The following is a 22126-nucleotide window of genomic DNA, read 5'->3' as shown; positions in this document are numbered from 1 at the left end:
ACACACACGGGAATAGAAAAGGGAAACAGAAATAAAGATGAAAGTCAGTTGGAAGTAATAGAGGAGGTGGTGGGCCTGAAACATCATAAATAGAATCTGGTAACACGCTGGCTACAGGTGAATCAATGTTTTTTTTGGTGGGACATTACAAAGTGGAAAAGGGCATGAAAGCAGGTTAGGGAATAGAGGAATAATGACCAGAGTATGATGTCAAATCGAGGGCTAGCAATTAGTTTTATACCAACATATCACATTATATATCAAATTATAAAACAAATACTTTGTATTTTGACTTATATGACATTGACATAAAAAGTTGTATCATAAATTAGAGGACCAAGGAAGGAATTACCTTTTAAATTTACAAGGAACAGAGGGGAATACAGACAATAAAAAAAAGATAATTTTGATTACATAAAGTTAAGATTGGAAAGGAAACAACTGGAGGAAAAATCCTGATAAGTTCACTTAATAAAGATCTCATTTCCAAGGTACAAAAGAACTAATCCAAATTTATAAGAATAAAAGTCATTCTCAAATTCATAAATAGTCAAACCATTTGAACAGTTTTCAGTGGAAAAAATCTGAACTTGCAATTGCCATATGAAAAACTATCCCAAATCATTAGTATTAGAGAAAGAAAATTAAAGCAACTTCAAATTCTTTATCCCACTCCCAACAGAAAAACCAAGCTGCTAACAACAAGACAAATTAGTGTGCTTATTTTCTCACAGCTTCTCCACTAATTTGTTAAATGGTTCAGTCATTGCACAAAGTAATTTGGAAATTAGCCCCTAAAAAAGTCACTATGCTTAACAAACACTGAGGCAGCAATGCTACTACTATTGGGCTTATACCCTAAAGAGACGAAAGTGAAAAAAGGACCCACATGAATAAAAATACTTATAGCAGATCTTTTTTTAAATTAAAGCAAAAAAAAAAAAAATAAAATAAAATTTTGGAGGTGTCTTATCATCATTGAAAAATACCTAAACAAATCATAATATGTGCATGTAATGGAATATTACTGTACTATAAAAAAAATAAGGGGATATTTTCACAAAAGTCTAAGAAAGCAAAGGAGGCAAATGAGAAAAGTAATAATTCAACATGTGTTTCCCAAAGCTGTTCTTTCTCTTTCAACCAAATACTTCAGGCCAAAAAAATAAAAAAAATAAAAAAACCCAAACAAACCCACAATCTATTTTTCTCTTTACTCAACTTTGGACGATGGCCTCCATAGTTCCTAAAGATATGTCATACACTCAGCCAACCACATTCCCATATCTCCTATTCCAAAGTCCCCAAATGTTAGGCAAGTTTTTATCTTATGTTATCAAACCTCCATTCTACTTTCTATACATCTGTTCACCATGATGCTTACACTTCAGCCATCATTTTCAATTATTCTCCTATGCAACCTAGGACTCCCTATTCATGGATTCCTCAGCTCTGAAAGGCTTTCACACCATTTCCTGGTCATCTCCTCACCATGCCAAAGTAGGCATATTCCACTTCAACTTCAATTTCTTTCCCATCTCCCCTTTAGTTATTATCTTCTCCCAATAAAATATAAGCTCTATGAATATAGGGATTGTCATGCTTGCTTCTATCTGTATCTTCTTTCTTAGCATCTTGCCTGGGATATAGTAAATACTAAATAAATATTTTAGCCATCCATCTATTAAAATGTTTCCATCACCCAATAAAGTCAATGTAAAAAATAAAATGTTCCTTGACAACAGTAACAATTTTGTTTTGTCTATCTTTTGTGCCTAGAATAATATCTAACCCACATAAAGTGCCTAATAAATACCATTTTATTAAATTTCTCTATTAGTCATATTAATGAGTAAAAGGAACAAGATGGAAAATTAAATCCACAAATAGTCTCAAAGACCAAGAATTACATGAAAATGGATAAGTCTGATTTTCATTTCCTCTGGATAAGTTGTTAAATATGAGTCTTAGGCAAGCTATGTCACTTCTTATCAAAGACTTAATGGAAAAAAAAATTATAATGGCAGAAAACAGGAAAGAATAAAGCCAAGTGTGAATCTAAATCCAGTTATTCATTCAATAAAATGAAAGGATACATAAATGAACGAAGAGACCCCTTTTTCCTTTCAACTTACATTTCCAGAATCTAACACAATGTCTTATATATAATTATATAGTGTTATATATAATGTAATAAATGTTTAACAAGTGCTTTTTATTTAAACTGCATATTACCTTAATGAAAGAAAAAAAACACATTTAATAGTAATCAAAATAATGGTCTCTAAAATGTAAACAAATCATGCTTCAAATCAAACTGTTTTTGTATTTCCTGTCTAACTCATGAAAGACCAGAATAATAACTGAATGAATGCTAGAAAGTAATTAAGGAAAACCCACTAACTAAAACGAGGAATTATTTTATCTTTAAAAAAAAGGAAAGAAGGGAGGGAGGGAGAGAGGCAGAGAGAGAGAGAGAGAGAGGCAGAGAGAGAGAGAGAGAGAGAGAGAAAGAGAGAGAGAGAAAAAAGAAGATATTAAGTAGACAGTCATATTACTCCAAAGGTGCCTTAAAAATATCAGGAAAAAGCTAAGCAGATCTCCCCTAAGACAGGTAGATTTCACCTCAAATTTATGTTAAAAGTATGAACAGGATGTATAGGATAGGATGGAATGAAATATGATTTGATGGAGAGAATTCCAAATCAGAAGCTATCAATTCAATGAATGTTAAAAAAAAAAAAAAAATAATTAAAAAATCTATGTTTTACTAAAGCATTAAAAAAATTCTGAAATAATTATAACATAAATGCTCTCATGAGACCTCTCTAATAACACAAACCCCACTTCTGCCCAACTCTAATAAATACTCACTATATTCCACTTTCTTTCTCTTCTTTTTTTCTTTCAATCGATCTTCCTCTCTGGTCAGTTCTTTTCCTCCTTCCTTTTTCTGATCACCAAGGGTGCCAGAAAATATTGCGTCTCTTCGAGCAGCCTTCCTCAGGAAGCGCTTTTTCTTTGATCTTCCTTTAACCAGCACAACTTTTCTTTTCAAACAGGTACAGCCAAACATACAGTCAGGCCTACGACAATGAGCAGGTTGGCGTTTCTCCAAGGCTAGACTAGCACATATACAACCCAGTCGGCAGAAGTCATTGTTGCATGGGGGAGCTCGTTTCTTGATGATTTTGTGGATGGGTTTAGTTTTAAGAGATGCCTAAAATTAAAGCACATACTTGTAATTCTACAAAAATTTATTTCCAACATCATCCCTAACCACTACTAAATATAAGTGTCACATAATCTACATCAATACCACAGCTACAACTTTAATCTTTTCCTCATTATGACCACAATGAAAAATCATGCTTCATTTGAGAAATCCTTAAGAACTAGTATAATCAGAGTGATTTCCATCTAGAACTCAAAGGACAAGATGATTGTGTAGCCAAGGCAAGGAACAATCTCTTAGAAAAATTCATGGTACAGACAAGCAGAATAATGTTCTTATTTTCAATTGGAAACACATACACTTATTTCTTTGTATCAGATAATGAAGAGTGAGAGGATATAATACATATTGAATAGGTGCACTAGGAGTTTAGGGATCACTAACCTAGAACTTTACTTCATATTAGATATGACTATCAATTTAAAGTATTTTCTATAAAGAAAAATCCCATCTGAATGAGATTTTCAGTTAAAGATTAAGTATCCCTGGAATTCTGATAAAATGAGCAGACTCATCAAGGTTTTCCTTCCTATTAAGATTTTCATTCATTTTCTTTCTTTTTTCCCCATTCCCTTAAGAGTATTTTATTTTTTCCAATTACATGAAAAAATAGTTTTCAACATTCACTTATATAAGCTTTTGAGTTCCGATTTTTTCCTCCCTTACAACCCCAACACTTGCCCAAAGGTGGCAAGCAATGTGATAAGGATTATACATGTAGAAACGTATTAAACACATTTCCACATTAGTCTTGTTGTTAAAGAAGAATCAAAAAATTTAACTCATTGACTAGGAAATTAAAGATCAAACTAGAAGGTGCTATATTCACTGTTTTTATTGGCTTTTTAAAAAATATGATCAAACATCATTGATTGCACCCAGAACTCTCTGCAATCATTACTGACTTAAAAATTCCTACTGCAAAATGTTAAATTAAAATTTAATATTCCTCCCTCTATATTCATAAATTTAATTACATTTCCTGGGATTTAGTACCTTTTAAAGCAGAATTTTCTTTTCTTAAAGCTTTTTATTTTCCTTTTTTTGCTGAGACAATTGGGGTTAAGTGACTTGCCCAGGGTCACTCAGCTAGGAAGTATTTAGTGTCTGAGACCAGATTTGAACTCAATTCCTCCTGACTTCAGGGCTGGTGCTCTATCCACTGCACCATCTAGCTGCCCCAAAGCTTTTTATTTTGAAAACATATACATAGTTAATATTTTCAAAATTCACCCTTGCAAAACCTTGTGTTTCAAATTTTTCCTTCCGTTCCCCTTACCCCCTCCCCTCCATGACAAGTAATCCAATACATGTTCAACATATGCAACTTTTCTATACATATTTCCATAATAATCATTTAAGCAAATTTTTTCAAAGCTGTTTCAATAAGATCACAAAATGTTCTTATCTACATTTTGGGGATTAAAATGAAGAGATTTTAGAATGGCAAGCTGCCTTTATATAGAAGTGGGATATTTAAAAACACAATTACATTGTCTCCCACTGCTGGTAGAAGAACTGTACTCACGTGACTAACTGGTAAAGAACAAATGGAGAGGACATCTCCTTAAGCTTGTTCATAAACAAAATACAAAGGTAAGTTAAATGCTATAAACTAACTGATCTTACTGACAAATCCCACTCCAACCTTCCTTTACTAATCACATCCCTTCTAACCCAAATTAATACCGTCTGGAAAACGCAAGATACATACTTGGGCTGTAAGGAGAGTTGTTAAAGACACATCTGCTCTCTCCTCAGTAATGTAGGTCCGTGGTTTCCCTTCCCACAGGGCACAATCTTCCAAGTCCATCAGCTTCACCTGAGATTTAGACAATCCTGGAGGACGAGTTGCTGGATGCTGTTGGTGATGTGCTTGCCTAAGATTGATTTGCTTTGGCAATACATTTTCATCCAAAGTTGGTACAACAAAGTTTTCCCCCTGACTTTCCAACCTACTATTTGGGGAAGTCTTGGGGACCTTATCTCCTTGAGATGATTTTTGCTTTGGTGAAACAGGAGATGGCAAAATGGGTTTATAAGACGATTTAGTTCGGCCACTTGAAATTGCTTGTTTATTGAGAGACTTGGTCTTACGAGGAGCAGAGGGCACAGGATGAGGCTTCAAAGAGTAAGATGTGGATGGGGTAACAGTAGATTGCTTCTTTAGGACACTATCTAATGTTCGTACATAGCTAGTGCTCTTTGTTGGCAGTTGATATACCACAGGTGACGTGGGAGCATTTGATGAAAAGCCCATGCTTGTTTCCATTAGTTTGCCTTCATTTTCTAAATACTCATCAAGTTTGTCACTACAAAAGGCAGAACGATTCTTTAGGGAACTTTCTGAACTGCCACCTGAAATTAAACAAATCATTTCTTGAGAAAAGTATAATATAAATCCTAAAAAACACACTATAACAAAAAAGCAGGCCTTTGTGCAGCCCTGAAATAAAAAAATTACTTAACTCGATAATATATTCTAAGAAGGGAGAAAAATAAAAAAGGACAAAAATTGATTAACCTGTATATTCTTTGCATTTTAAAACTTGCATAATTTTCTTGCTTTGTTTCTTCTCTAATTCATCCTTAAAAAAGTAATTTAAATCATCTTCATAAATGCACCACTCTAATTACAACATACCTCTACTTAAAAGCCTTTAAGGAGTCCTCAATACCTACTCATTAAATTCTAGGTCTTTTATTCCAGGCTCTTTATATTATGTGGGGCCAACCTAACTTTCTAATTTTCATAATATTATTTTTTTCATGTATTCCTCTTGCTGTCTTCCTCTTTTATACATTTCCTCAAAATGATTTTCATATCTCAAAGGGATTCCTTTCTAACAATTTATTGAAAACCATCCCTTCTTCCACAGCTGTGTATGTCTCTGTGTTGTATGCTTTTGTTTCCAAAACAGTAACTCCCCCATTTCTATTTTTCCACTCTAATTTTGTCCCTTACTGACTAACCTGAAATTCCAATCAATACAATGACATTCACGATCCTACATGACTGATGTAGGCAAAATTACCTCTAGGCCAAAAAAATAAAAAATAAAAAAGATGGACAAAAGAAACATGTTCAGAAAAAGTCCCAGTGAGAATCTGTTTTCCCTGACTTTGGGGGGAGAGGAAGAGGATGGTATGAGAGAAATGTGGGATAGTGACAGTGATACAAAACTAGAAAACAAGGCCAACTATGAAACATTACAAAATTCAGAAAAGAGAGAATAAATTTCAAATGGCGTTTCTTGTTCATATGAACAATAAGTTGGAAGACCACTTTTTCTGATCCTCACCACTTCTTAAATCTCTTTGAAATAAGAATTATGAACAAGAGATAAAGCAATTTCAACTATTTCTGCACTGTAAGATACTAACAAAGATGAACTAAAAGTAATGAAGACAAACCCCTAATCCCTAACTCACCCAGCAGCTATCTTGGAGTGAGAAAGTCTACAGTAGAACTGAATGAGAAGACAAAGGAAGTAACTGAAATAAGTGGAAAAAAATACTTAAGGAAGTTCCCATGAAGATTAGAGAGAGATTAGATAATGGGACATAAGGAGTTTATAATAAGTATAAAATATTTAGTGTTAAAGAGACTAGTCATCCTGCTTCAGAAAGGGAAATAGATCTCCTGAAGGCAAGTGGCACCCAGAAAAGTATGTGACATGAGGACATGAATCCAGAGAGAAGATGTCATGGCAAATGAGAAAGAAATTATCCTTTGCAAAAGGATAGTAAAAAAACTGCACAGAGACAAGAAAATTGCTCCTAAAGGCCAAAACTTCTATCTTTTCATCTTAAAGAACTATTATTTCTAAAAGTTAAGACACAAGAGAAAAGAAGAGCCAGCAGTGAAGATATACAAAACATTATTAAATTAAAATTCTCAAATTAAAAAGGGATTTGTAAAACTTAGTTCTCTTAAAAAAAAAATCAAAAAATGAAAGAAAAAAATAGAAAAAACAATAAAAAAGAATAAGAATTCCAAATCAAGAAAATTCTAAATGGTACAAAGATCAAAAATAGGATCATGTCAATACTATCATGTTAACTTGAATATACCCTTTAAAAAACCACCTGTAAGATATTTATGTCTCTGTATATTGAAATATTTTTGTTCATTAGTATTTAAGTTCACTATTTGAGAAAAAACAATAAATAAAAAACACAACTAATCATTCATTTGTGTGCCAAGTATTATACTGGCTAAGTTTCATTGTTTCTAAGTAAAAGTAGAAAATAAAGTTTCTTTCAGTTTGTTTCCATGGAAATAACAATGTACATAAGAACATATAACTGAGACAACAAACCAAAAAAGTATTTACACATAATTGTGACTAGGCAGACAAATGGAGGAACTGGAATGATTTAAGACCTTAATAGAGAAGGCTTTCCTGAGGAAAATGTGTTTTGCAGAACTTTGAGAACAGAACACAGAGATAAAAGCTGTGTTTATGTTCTACCTCTCATACTCATAGAAATTATGGGAATATGGGCAATCACTTAGTTTCCCTGAGCCTTATTTGTATCATTGTTTAAATGAGAATATTCAATACCTAATACAAAGCATTTTACAAGTTGTCTCGGAAGAAATCATTATTTATGATTCTGGGTATTATTTAAAAGGTCCTACATATGTAAAAATACTTGTAGCAGCTTTTTGTAGTATCAAGTAAAGTAAAAGCTAAGACTGTGTCATTTAACTGGGGAATGGCTAAACTGATTAAGACAGATAAACATAATAAACATTAATGTAATGCAAGAATTAATGAAAAAGTTAATTACAGAGGGATATGCAAAGTCTTGTATGAATTGATGCAAAAAATAGTGAAAAGAACTACAAAAAAATTATTACAAAAACTCTTATTAAAAAAAATTTTCTGGGGCAGCTAGGTGGCCCAGTGGATAGATCACCAGCCTTGAAGTCAGGACGACCTGAGTTCAAATCTGGTCTCAGACACTTAAGACTTCCTAGCTGTGTGACCCTGGGCAAGTCACTTAATCCCAATTGTCTCAGGAAAAAAAAAGGATAAAGAACTAAGGTATAAGTTGTAGAAATAAAGAGAACAGAATAAATCTGAGAAAAACACATTTCTTTTCACAATTTCTGGTTTAATTTAAATCATAAGGGAAAGACCAAGAAAAAATAACTATCAAATTTTATGTTTTATAAAACATTTGTTAGGAATATTATTTCCTTCTCCAACATCTAGTTACCTTCATTCTTAGAAGAAGAAGCACTATGAAACTTTCCTCTCCACCCTTTGATCTTAGTGAAATCATTGGTCTTTCCTGTCCTGGAAACGAAAGGAAATCCAGCATCTGAAAAAGGAAAAAGTCCAATAACTAATGTTACTAAATTACAAATAATTATTTAATATCTCAATTGCTAAGATCCACACCACTATACATAAAACCTAATTTCACCTGCTTTTCAATAAATACATTCTTACATTCACATCATATACAATCTTAGGCCTAAATAAAATGGTGTTTGATTTTTCAAATGCAATTTACTCACCTGGAGAGCCAGGGTTGGTTCCTCCAAGGTTCCAAAGAGGAAAGCTAGTGGCAGGGGCTAGAGGCAGTTGTACCCCCAAGTATTTAAGGTCAATACTCATTGTCGGATCCACTGAGTTCAGTTTTAAACCCACTGCCAGAAATAACACAATTAAGACAGAAATAAAGAAATCAATATTTCAAAAATAAATATAATAAAATCTCATCACCAATGAAGATACTGAAAGTCTTGTTAATAAGGTTCCTTTCACAACAATCTTATAAAACAAGTAAAAACTATTTTACAGATGATGAAACTGAGATGTTATGTGATTTTCTTTAAACGCATTCAATCAATAATAATAAATGTATCATCATGTTAAGATATACTTGAGAAATAATTATAAGTTTTCAAAGATAATTTCAATTGACATAATATTTTATGAATAGCTGTTGATATCTTTAAGAAGCTATAATATATGCCAAGTGCATATTTGGACACACAAACTGATAGTTATTAAAAAGAAAAAAAAGGAAAGCAGGAAGGAAGGGAGAGAAGGAAGGTAAGTTTCCATTTCATGATGTGGAAACCTGGGAAGGAATTTTCCCTTCCTGATAAGTAACTCAGTGCTTTATCATCAAACGGTAAGTATAATGTACTTATCAGTTTAACCTGAAGTAAATAAAGCATTTCTACCAATTAAAATTCACAACATATACCACCACAGAAATACAAGATATGTTAAATATTGATCACTTGGGCATTTGTACACAAAAAATAAATTAAAGCGGCTGGAAAAATATGATTGAAAAAAATGAGAAGTACAGTAGTACAGAAGAACTCTGGCTCTGAAATTAGAGGACCTAATGCCTGGGCCTAAATGCCATTATTGATGCTTGTTTGCTTGTGAGACTTTGGGCCAATCACTTCACTTCCCTGGATCTTAGTTTTTATTTGTAAAATAAAGAGGCTGGAATTGATGGCCTCTGAGGTCTCTTCTAGCTCTAGAGCTCTGTGTCTGTAAAATAGGCCTATTCAGTCCACAGACAGTTTATGGACAGTCCTAATGTTACACTACTAACTACCCTTCAGAGAGTAAAACCACTAGAAGACTTCTGGCTTATTGGCTTATATTCTCTATTTAGAATTCATGGAAACAAAAAGATAACACAGAGAAAGAGAAATATGGAGAAAACACACCAAACAATGAAAGTAAATGTCCAAAGTAATTGTTAAATTTATTAAACTTATTACTAAAATAAAACCCTTAGATTAAGACTAAAGGGAAGCCAAACTCATCTTCCTAAATTTAAATCTGGCCTCAGATATTGACTGTATGACCCCTAAAAAGTGACAACCTTGTTTGCCTCAGTTTCCCCATCTGTAACATGAGCTGGAAAAGGAAATGGCAAATCACTCCAGTATCTTTGCCAAGAAAATTCCAAATGGGACCATGAAATGTTGGACATGACTGAAAAGTATTTAATGATAGACCTAAAGAATGACACTAAAGGGGCAGCTAGATGGTGCAATGGATAGAGAGCATCAGTCCTGGAATTCAGAGGACCTGGGTTCAAATCCAGCTTTAGACACTTAATATTCACTAATGGTGTGACTCTGGGAAAGTCACTTAACTCCAATTACTTCATCCAAAAACAAACAAAGAAACAACAAACTCCAGATCAACACTAAAAGTGAGAAATTAACATTTGTTCTTAGAGCTCTGCCTAGCTAAATTTGGACAGGCTCATAATAATCAGACAGTTAATTACCAGATAACAAAAAAAATTTTAACCATAGCAATTTACATAGCCTACTAAGGGCTCAGAGAAGGGTTGATATTATGATCTGCATTAGAAACAGGATTATCTGGATCAATGATCCCATTTTTTAAAATCCTATTTTATTTTTATGTCAGCAAAAATCTATTTTCTCTCCAAACCTGAAAAGCATGTGTCCCCAATACTTTAATTCATTCTTTCTGGCTACTTGCAGAACTTTTTCATTGTCAGAAGTTCTGGATTTAGATTATGAAGATTTTGGGAGCTTCCACTTAGGAGTTTTAGGAAATGACTAATGTATGTCTCATATTTCCATTTTGCTCTTTGGTTCTAAGAAATCTGAAGTTTTCTTTTAAGACTTCTTGAAATATGATGCTTAGGCTCTTGTTTTGCTAATGGTGTTCAAGTGGTCTAATTTTTAAGTTTTCTCAATCTCTTTCATGTCAATTCCTTTTGCTATTTAAATAGCTTACAAAATTTCTTTTAGTTTTGTTTTTTTTTCTCTTCAGTCTTTGGATATTCTTTTAAATATTTCTTGTGTCATAGAGTCACTGACTTCTATTTGGTTCTTACTGATTAGGTTTTGGTACTTACTGTGCCAAAGTTACTCATTCCTTTCTTCATACATCTCGTTAATTTCCAATTTTTTCCTCTAGCATATTCTTTTCATTGCTAAAAATGTTTTTTTTAAACCTCTTAAAAATCACTTACTTTAAGCATCTCTTTCAGAAATTCTATTTGAATGTCTGTCCAAGTTGTGTTATTCTTTGAGGCTTTGCTTATATAGATGCATTGGAATCATTCTCTTGTCCTAGATTTGTGACTTAATTGTCCTCATCACCATAACAGCTTTTACTAAAGCAAAGAGGAAATGATGTTTGAGAAGGAACTAAGCTTATGAAATGGTCAAACAGTTAAAAAAATTTCTTTGTCTTAATGTTTTGTTCCCTAATTTGTGTGGCCTAAACAAAGTAAGACATAGGTTTAAGTCCCACCACCATATGTCAGGCACAGTGCTAAGCATTTTACAAATATTGTCCCACTTGATATCCACAATGACCCCAGGAAGTTGTGTACTATTAATATCCCAATTTTTTCTCTTTATTTTTTATACATAATAATAGTTTTTATTTTTAAAATATATGTAAAAGAGAGCTTTCAACATTCACTCTTAGAAAATCTCGTGTTTCAAATTTTTCTCCCTTCCCCAACTTCCTCCATTATATGCAATCCAATAAATGATAAACATATGTAATTCATGTATATCTATTTCCAAAATTGCCATGCTGCACAAGGAAAATCAGATCAAAAAGGAAAAATATGAAAAAAGAAAAAAAAAGCAAGCAAACAACAATAAAAAAAGACAAATACTATATTATCAACCACACTCCGTCCCCACAGTCCTTTCTCTGGTTGCAGATGGCTCTCTCCATCACAAGTCTATTAGAATTGGCCTGAAACATCTCATTGCTGAAAAGAGTCCAAGTTCATCACAATTGATCATCACATAATCTTGTTGCTGCTGTGTACAAGGTTCTCTTGATTCTACTCACTTCACTTAGCATCAGTTCACGCAAGTCTCTCCAGGCCTCTCTGAAATTATCCTGCTGATCGTTTCTTATAGAACAATAATATTCCATAATTTTCATATACCATAACTTATTCAGCCATTCTCCCACTACTGGGAATCCACTCAGTTTCCAGTTTCTTGCCACTACAAAAAAGAGCTGCCATAAACATTTTTACACATGTGGGTTCCTTTCCCTTCTTTAAGATTTCTTTGGGATACAAGCTCAGTAGAAATACTGCTGGGTCAAAAGGTATGCAATTTAATAGTCCTTTGGGCATATTATTCCAATTTTCACAGTTAAGGAACCTGAGGCAGACAGAAATGATTTGCCCAGGATTCCACAGAGAGTACTTGAGGCGAAAATTGAACTCTGGTCTTCCTAGCTCAATGTCTAGCATTCAGTCCAGGTTACCACCTAATCACTACATTTCAATTAGAGATTAGTCAAAATAAAGTTCTAATTTTTTTCCCTCGATTCAAGTTCACAGGCATTATCACCATCTCTCCTGAAATCTATCTTCCATTGAATGCAATTTAAAAACACCCCACCAGTTGTTAAATGTCCTCCCTCAGATTACTTTGCATATTTTTTTATTTAATTTTTTATATTCATATTATATCCTCAGCCCCTGGACTATAGAATATATTTTTTGGATATTTCCTCCAAATATTAACTGGTCTAACTTCATCAGTTCTTCATTTCTCAGTTATTACTATCAACAATATGCTCAGCAATATGTTCTAAAATAAGAATCCTTAAACTTTAAATTTATATTTTTTTAAACTCCTGGTAGGGGAAAAAAACCAGTCAAAACTCAAGAATATCCATCCTCCCTCTCCCTCAACTCTTTCTTCCCTATTATTCCCTTGCTAAAAGTACAACAGGGCACTCATGTACTGGATGCCATTGCTTATCAGCAAGAAAACTTTGAGCTACTCCCTTTCTAACCTGGCTAAGTTTGCTTATTTAGGCAGCAAACATTGATGCACTTTAGATTTAGGCAGCTTGAAATTCTTGAGATCAAAAGACCTCCTCCAGAAGCAGATATTATTGGGATTAAAAGTGTTCGCCACCATCACTGCCTAAATTTTTACTCCAATAAACAAGTTAATTCTTACCTTTCTTTTTTCAAATTCATTTTCATTTCTACTAATAAGCAGAATTATCAGATTAATGATTTAAAATATGTCTTCACATAAATGCAAAACATTATTGGATAAGGTCCAAGTGCTTATATTGTTAACGATTTTTATCTGATTATCATTTCTCCTTTCACCTCAGAATGTTTTGTTGTCATCTCTCTTGGCCCTGCTTTCATACTCTGTATCACTACTCAAAATACTTTGAAAAGTTATTTCTGATGTGTAATTTATTATTCACTTGCTAATTTTCTAAGGAACTTCTAACTTCACATCACTACTATACCTTTTTATGTGTTCATGATTATTATATATGGTATTTGAGGGAGGCAGAGACAAGATGACAGAGAGGACACACGTTTTGTTCTGACCTTTTCTCACAACCCTTAGATTAATTCACAAATCTAGCCTCTGAATTAGTTCTGGACCGGCAGAATCCACGAATATTAGGAGTAAAACAAATTACCAGCAGAAGATAATTTTGAAGATCTCCAAAAAAGGTCTGTTTTAATCCTGCAGGGAGGGGAGCAGGCCAAGCGCAAGCAGACCAAGCACAGTTATCAGTGTGGCACAGCAGACCCTAGGCTGTGTGGGATGCATGGGGCACTGCAGGGAATCTATAGCAATGTTGACTACTCTGTCCTGGCTGCAAGCCAGCAGATCAGCAGAAAAGTTATAAAACATCCAACACAAACACAAAAGATAGTGAACCCCGAAAAGTCAGAATCTCATGGTATCTGGCCATGTCCACCCAGCACCGAGAGTGAATCAGCATGAATTTAGCACACCTACAGCCATTTGTAGAGAAAGCTTGGAAAACCTCCCCTTCCCTAAAAGCAGACCTTAACTTTCTTTAAAAATGAGTAAAAAAGTAAAGAGAACTCTGAATATAGACAGTTTTTATAATGTGAGAGTGAACAGATTTCAAACCCTGAGTCTTCTGAAGGGACCAAAAGCAGATTGTCTCTAGATGAAGTCCCAAAGGGTGATATAAATTAGTCCACACACAAGGCTGAAATTAGAAGAAATTAAAAGGGATCTTAAAAAGAGAGCTGGAAGAAAAATGGAGAAAGAAAATAAAAACTTTGCAAGAGGGTTTGGAAAAGGCATATAACTCATTAAAAGATAAATTTGATAAAATGGAAAAAGAAAACAATTCCCTGAAAAACAGAATTTGTGAAATGGGAAAAAAAATTCCATAGAACAAAACAACTCATTTGAAAATATAAGTTATTTGGTCAGAAGTATTTTCTTTGTATTAACAATTAACTAAAACAAATTTTAACTACAGAAGAAAATATATGAAAACAAGAGCAACAGCTGGGAGAATAATATTAATGTTAAGCAAGGAGGGAGCGATGGATGAGAAGGAACTAAGGTTATAAGTGATCAGTCAAGTTGAGAGAATTTCTTTGTCTTAATATTGTTTCCCTATGCTAATTTGCATGGCCTTAACTCAGGAAGACCTAGGTTTAAGTCCCCCACCATCTATCATATATTGGCTGTCTGGCTCTGGACAAATCAGCTGTAGAACATTTGCTGATATGCACTGGTAGAATAAACTTCCTCAACAGGAAATCCCTAAACATTTAAAAAAAAAAAATCACCAGTACAGAAATTCATAATAACACTGGAAATGATGACTTTGTACCTATTAAGGATATCTTTATTTTCTAACCTGTTATAAAAGAAATACAAGTTAGAGTACTTAGAGAAAAATATAAGCAAAAAGAAAGCAAACAATGTTACTAAAAAACAAAAGTTTAGCATTATGTTCATTGGAACACTTTAAAACAGAAGATATATATGGGCAAAATTAACCTAAAAAGAATATATACTAACTGGATTAAATAATAATTTACATTTTATATAGTACTCATTTTACAAAGAGTATTATACAGAACAACCCTGTGAGATAAGTGATGCTGCTGCTGATGATGATAGGTAACATATCCCAGGCACTATGCTAACCACTTTACAATTAATTATTATTTCATTTGATCTTCACAACTACCCTGGGAGGTAAATGTTATTATTATCCCACTTTGAGATGAGGAAACTAGAGCAAACAAAGGTTAAATAACTTGCCCCAAATCATAGAGCTATTAAGAGTCTGCAGCTCTATCTACCATGCAGCATTCTCAGCATAGAAATAAGAAACTCAAATTGAAAAAGGATAAGTGATTTGCCCAAGATTACAAACAGTAAGTAGCAATGCTAACTCTCAACTACTCTTGGTCCACAAAGGTACTTACTTTTTTTGGGGGGCGAGGGGGCATGGAGGTAATTGAGATTAAGGGACTTGCCCAGGGTCACACAGCTAGAAAGTGTTAAGTGTCTAAGGCCGGATTTGAACTCAGGACCTCCTGACTTCAGGGGCAGCACTCTATAGATACTTACATTTTTAAAAGAAAGCAATTCTATATACCAATCTCAGATCATAATACAAAAAATTAGAGGGGAAAGTTTTTAATCTTTTTAGTGAAAGGTTAGAAACAAAATCTACTTCACAACAGAATTTCTAGTAATAAAAATGTAAATATGAGAACATTTTTCAGTGGTGTATGAAAACTGCAGTCAGAGGAAAATGCATTACCCCTAAATGCTTGCAGTTGCAAAAAAAAAAAAAAAAAAAAAAAAAAAAAAAAAAAAAAAAAAAAAAAAAAAAAAAAGAAAATAACCAACATGATAAATTGAATCTAGAAAGGAAACAAAATAAAAAAAATACACACAAGAAAAGATAATTAAAAACAAAAGTTGTTTCTACAAAAAGCTAATAAACTTTATTAATTAACAAAATAACAAAGAATTTATTTGAGGGTATTCGTATCTTATTTATTTCACTTAAGAGTTCTTTTTTAGAACTATAATAAAAACCATTCCACTTTTCATTCCCTACTTACCTTCTTGAAGACCAGGATGGATCACTTGTTTGTGCCTTAAGGACTTCAAATCTTCTAACAAATCCTGTTCCAGCTGGCAAATCCTTGCTCTGCTACCTATTCAGAAAGTAGAGGTAATAAGAATAAAATACTAATAGCATGTATTTCAACATTTCAAATATTATGATACTATCAGTTTGCATACTCCCTCAACTGAATGATTACAATCTCACTACATTTTAGCAGATAAACTTCTGAGGCTCTGTAGCCAAACTAGTTATAGAACCTCCTTAAACTTAGCTAAACTAATCCTCTGAAAATATTCCATCATTGGGCCTGTAAGAATCAAACACCAGATCTAAATAAAGAAATATTCTGAGTGAACAGCATACATTCTGGGATAATTTTCATTTCAGTGATAATCATAAACTCTCCTAGCTTCTTAGAGCTGGGAAGATGTTATATAAAATGCATATTGTGCAATTAAAAACCTCCTGCATTGTTAGTATTTAGAGCCCTAGGCTTGAAGTCTGGAACACTAGAGTTCAAATACCACCTCACTTGGCACTTGACCAACTCAGACTCTGGGTAAGTTCCTTAATCTCTGCTTCAATTTCCTCACCTATAAAATGGGAATAAAAATAGAATTTACCTCCCTGAATTGTAAAAAGAAAATAGGATGGATTTTAAGTGCTTAGCACAAGGTCTGGCACATAGTAGGTGTTTAATAGGGGTTTGTTATTATAAACTATCTACTTCCCGAGTTAATTAATACTAATTTTATTGGCTTTTATGCTACACAGAATACCTGGATCACTTGTGGAAGAATCCTGAAGACTGGTGGGTTCTTCAACTGCTCTATCAACTGTGTGAATGTCCAGAGCTTCCTAATAACAAGATTTCAATTCAATATTAAGATTTTAAAATTGAACTAAGTTATACATCATATCAAATTCAAAGTTAACTGACCAATGACTATGCATAACACTATTATGAATACATATTTTAAAAGATGTTTCAATTTCTTGGGGACAATAAAGTTGGAATCCATATGACAGTAGTTATTTCAATCTCATGATGGAGTAGGAACAAGAAGAAATGGTGGAATTCAATATCACAGTGATCAGCAAAAGAACAGAACCTATGATCAGATAGAAATATCATGAAGGTATCCAAGAGGAGGAGCCAGAGAAGAAAATCACTGGTCAGACAACTGCAAAATCAACTCTATAAAAATCAATTCTATAGTTAGTAATAACTCTGATTATAGAGAAAAACTTTTGGTTCTCAAAAGGTGCATGACTTCATTAACTTTGAAAACAAAGAATTATAGTTTATGTAAGTCTCCACAGATTTAATGCCAATAAATAGACTAAATTTTACTTTCAATTAAAGCAAAAATCACACACATTGATTTAAATAAGATTACCATTGAAGTTTTTATAATGAAATTTCCAAGCAGCATTTTAAAACACTAACCCTATTGGGGGGGCTAGTGTTTTAAAAATATATATTTCATTAGAACTGTAGTGGTTTCAGTGATAGGAACTATGATTTCTATATATATTACCAATACAGAATTAAAGCAGATTATTGTAATTCTTCCCATATGATCTTAAAAAAAAAATGCTAAAAATAACTTACCTTTGATGCAAAGGAAACAAAAAGGACACCATCTACATCCTCAAGATCGGGCTTCACATCTGGAAAGGCATTCCCAGGTACCATAGGGGTAGTTTTGTTGGCTGTTACAGATTTTCCTGTACTTTTAGGTGGTCTCCCTGCCTTGGAGAGTTTAAATTTTCTGGGTCTTCCTCTCTTTCCTGGAACACTTGGAGTGACATTCTGAGTTGCAGTGGAAGCTTTTGGAGTCCCTGTAATTTTTAACACAGTTGTTCTTTTTCTGCCCAAGTCATCTTTTTCTGAAAAAAAATCTCCATCTAAGCTTTTAGGATTAGTAATAAGTGTTTTTGAAATGCTATTATCACCCAAATCAGGATATTTCCAATCAGGATCTTTAAGAGAGGAGTATTTCTGTGGTACTCTGAGCTCTGGTGGCTGTTTCCTAAGTTCTTTTTCTATTTCCTTGGGTAAGCAGAAGCTGGATTTCCTGGAATTCTCCACATATGCAGGCATATAGTCTAATTCAGTCAATACAGGAGACTTTTCTTTCCGACTTTGAGAAAACAGATTTTCAGGTAGTTCAGAGATCTTTACTGTGCTTTTAGTTACAGCACAAGGTTCTAAATAGACCACTGGCATCTTACCACTATCCAGTTTTAACATTTTAGCTTTAGCAACACCTGATGGGCTACTGAGTGGCCGTTTGGCAGAATGATCAACATCTGGGTCATCTATTTCTCCTTGCCGCCTTAGTTGTTTCTCCAGTATGGGCTCTTCATCACTATTTGAATACACATCAGTTTCTTCATCGGTGTCTTCTTGCTTTACTGTAACTCCCTCTGGGCACACACCAAGTTCATAATCATATTCATCTAAGGGTTCTTCTTTAATGACCACATTAAAGTTTTCATTTGGGTCTAATGGTGACGCTACATGAGAGTTGTCTTCAAAACTACTGGCAATAGGACTAGAGAGAAAAGGAAAACATATCTGTTAATTGTACATAAGCAATCAATATATACAAAAGGAAAAAAACTCAGGATACTGATAGATATAAAAGTACCTTTTCATATCCATTCTTGAGATTTTCTGAGTACTTATTCAACAATCATATCCTACAATATATTTCTATCAACAACATATCCAGTAAAGAACGTTTTTTAAATAAATCAACCTTCTTGTTCCCCCAATTTGGAAAAAGATTGTTGACACCTCCTCTATTTTCTTACTGAAGCCTTTGTCTCAATATTAGAAAGTCTATCTTTAAATCTGCTTTTCAGCAACTAAAATCAACCTTTCAACACATTTAAGAAAAATGGCAAATATGAGGAAGGGCCTTTGAATATTCCAGTTAATGTTATGCATTTAAAATAAATGCATAATGATAACAATGGAAATATGTATAGAAGAATTGCAAAATGCTTAACAGACACTGGATTGTTTATTGTCTAAGGGAGGGGAGAAGAGGAGGAAGAAAAATTTGGAACAAAAGGTTTTACAAGGGTGAATGCTAAAAATTATCTTTGTATGTATTTCAAAAGTGGAAAGACCTGGAAAAGTCGTTTAACCCCAGCTGCCTAAGAGGAAGAATTATTAAAAAAAAAAAAAAGGGGGGGGGTAGTTATCATTAAAAATAGTGAAAAATAAAATAAATGCATAATGTTGCATAAATGTTGTCTCTAGCTGATCTTGGCTTAAGTGAACCCATTTCTCCTTATAAATCAAAATGAGTAGATTAAAAGCATCAAATAAATTTGAGAATATTGTTATGGGAAATTAGCACAACTGAGTGCTAGACTAGAGTTTAGGAAGACCTGGATTCAAATTTGGCCTCAAGAGTTTAATAAGCTTTTGATCACAAGCAAAGTGAAAGCCCATTTATCTCACTTTCCTAAATTCCTAAATTACAAAATAGGTGTGATAACAGCCTTGATCTCAAAGGTTATTTTGAATATATCAAACGAGAAAATATGTATAAAATGTCTTACAAACCTTAAAATATCATATAAATGTTAGCTATCATATTTGGGGGAGGGGGGTTTGGGGTCCACTGAGGCACTTGGGGTTAAGTGACTTGCCCAGAGTCACACAGCTAGGAAGTGTTAAATGTCTGAGATCAAATTTGAACTCGGGTCCTTCTGACTTCAGGGCTGGTATTCTAGCCACTGCGCCATCTAGCTGCCCCACCAAGCATTTTCTTACAAAAGAAGTACCATATAATAGCACAAGCAACACATCCATTTTACAGGGAGAAACTAAAGCTTAAAAAGGCAAGGAAAACTTTTGCCCAAAGTTAAAAATTAAAAGTGTAGAATCTAGTCCAGAGATTCTGAATTCAAATCCAATTCCAATTTTCTTCAAGATTTGTGGATCATTATAATGACAGAGAATTGTTGATTTCCTTCAATTTTGTCGTATAGTTATATAAAAGATCTGGAGTTTCACACTGAAATAGCACAGCTGAAATTAGATTTTTCAAATCAGTCACATCTAAGCAACTGCCTAAGTCACCAAGCTGGTCTCAGGATAACACATTTCAAAATCAGAATCCTACCACTAAGTTATTTATTTTTTAGCTGCATCTTCCTCAAAAATTCATTTCAGTGACAAAAAACCAAATAAGGCCAGTTGAAAGTGGACTTCTCTGTTCAAACTGGGAAAGGGTAAAAAAAAGAATTTTTAGTTTTTATTAAGATCTAACAGTTTCTACAATTTTCTCCTGATCCAAATAAAGGGGAGAAATTGTTTTGTTTTGCTTTTTTTATGATTTCCAAAAAGTCTGCTACAATCTGTTTTTCTGAAAAGTTTAAAAAGGGCTTTCTTTGTAATGTCTCTTTTTGAAGTATATAAATCCCATTTTCTTACCAACTTGTGCCTCCTCACCCTTTTTAAAAATAAAAGTATTTTTTCAAATACAGAATACAAAAGCAAACTGTTGATAACTGGATCCAAAACCCTGTTTTACACACCAACAGATTACAAGTTTAAACAAAACTATATTTATAATTCTAATGATTAGAGAGATCAAGAATAAGAAAATGGATGACACCACCAACTCTCTGAATCAGGTTAAGAGGTTTTCATTTCAGAGACTCACAGAATGCCAGAGGAGGAAAGGACTTTTTAAGGTTACTTAGTACATCACTTGAAGGACGAAAGATTATCCTCTATAATATAAAGATTATCCTCTATAATATATCTGGCATTTGACCATTGGGCCTTTGCCTTAAGACGTCAAAATGACAAAACTTGCTTTCTTCTAATGTACTCCTTTTTTCCCCCAATACCGAATCTAAATATAATTCTTCAGAAATTCTGCCTGTTGATCCTAGTTTTTATGGGGGTGTAGAGGAGGAGGTAAGGAAAGAGACAAAACACAAGTCTCAATTTGGCTCAATATTCTGGACCATATATTGGGTCATGTTCCTATTTAGCAGTCTAGTAAGAAGCCCATGAATCCCTTCTCAGAATAAAATGTTTTTAAATATGTAAGATAAAATGCTAAGAATTACAAAAGAAATTAATTGTATCTATTTAAAAAAATAATTTTAAGTTCATGGATCCTTGATTAAGACCCCCTTTTTTTAGATCTTCATAAATCATTCAACATCAATCATGTTAGTTATTTCACTTATACTTAAGATACTTGAAAAATATACTACTGAATCACAGATTTATAAGTAAAAAGCCCCATAGTGTTCATATAGTCCAATTCCTACATTTTACAAAAGAGAAAATTGAAACAGAATAGTTAAATTATCTGCTCAAAGTCACAAAAGTAATAAATAACAGGCAGAACTGAGATGCTAACCTAGATTAACACCAAATACAGCATATATTCATCATTCTAGTACTGATTAAAAGAGATAATCATATGGATAATGGCGAAAATCACATCTACTTCTAACCTTAATGATGATTAAATCATTAATGACAATTTGAGCAAAAGGAGTAGCTGTACTTGCTCAAGACCGACCATGAAACCAAGTTGTCTATTGAGGAAAGAAATCAAGTGGGATAAACTGGTTTGGGTCCGTCCCCCCACGGTGTGTATACTTTTATTATTCCTTGCAAGGGATCTTACCTTACAGATTGGTCTAGATTCAGTTAAACAGGTATATACATAAATACATAAGAAAAGGTAAAAAAAATGTTAAAGTATTTAAACTCACTCCACTGAAGTTTTGAAAGTTTATATTCTTTAGAAGCAGTTGTAAAGCCTTCATTCCCAGATTTGAAAAAGAGAGACAGAGACACACACAGAGAAAGAATGAGAGAAAGAAAAGAAAAAAAGACCTGCAACTTAATATGATTTTCATGCCTGAAATTCCGTCAATAGGTATGTCAAGTAATGAGGGCAACCCAAGAATCAGAGTTGTGATA

General features: G+C 33.4%; 1 protein-coding gene across 14 annotated transcripts in view; it reads right to left on the bottom strand.

Annotated features, from left to right (window-relative positions):
- The window catches only part of MGA (MAX dimerization protein MGA), a 224311-nt gene that overhangs the window by 55076 nt on the left and 147109 nt on the right, over positions 1–22126 (bottom strand). For all 14 annotated transcript variants that reach the window (XM_031952126.1, XM_031952133.1, XM_031952129.1 and 11 more), the window contains 7 exons: positions 17765–18710; positions 16929–17007; positions 16142–16237; positions 8769–8900; positions 8465–8569; positions 4950–5593; positions 2875–3220 (listed from right to left, as the gene is read on the bottom strand). In XM_031952126.1, coding sequence (XP_031807986.1) covers positions 2875–3220; positions 4950–5593; positions 8465–8569; positions 8769–8900; positions 16142–16237; positions 16929–17007; positions 17765–18710 — 2348 coding nt within the window. The remainder of the gene's footprint in view (positions 1–2874; positions 3221–4949; positions 5594–8464; positions 8570–8768; positions 8901–16141; positions 16238–16928; positions 17008–17764; positions 18711–22126) is intronic.

This window comes from Sarcophilus harrisii, chromosome 2, assembly GCF_902635505.1.
Source record: "Sarcophilus harrisii chromosome 2, mSarHar1.11, whole genome shotgun sequence".
NCBI lineage: Eukaryota > Metazoa > Chordata > Mammalia > Dasyuromorphia > Dasyuridae > Sarcophilus > Sarcophilus harrisii.
Note: the sequence above shows the minus strand (reverse complement) of the source record. Positions and strands in the feature narration are given on the sequence as shown.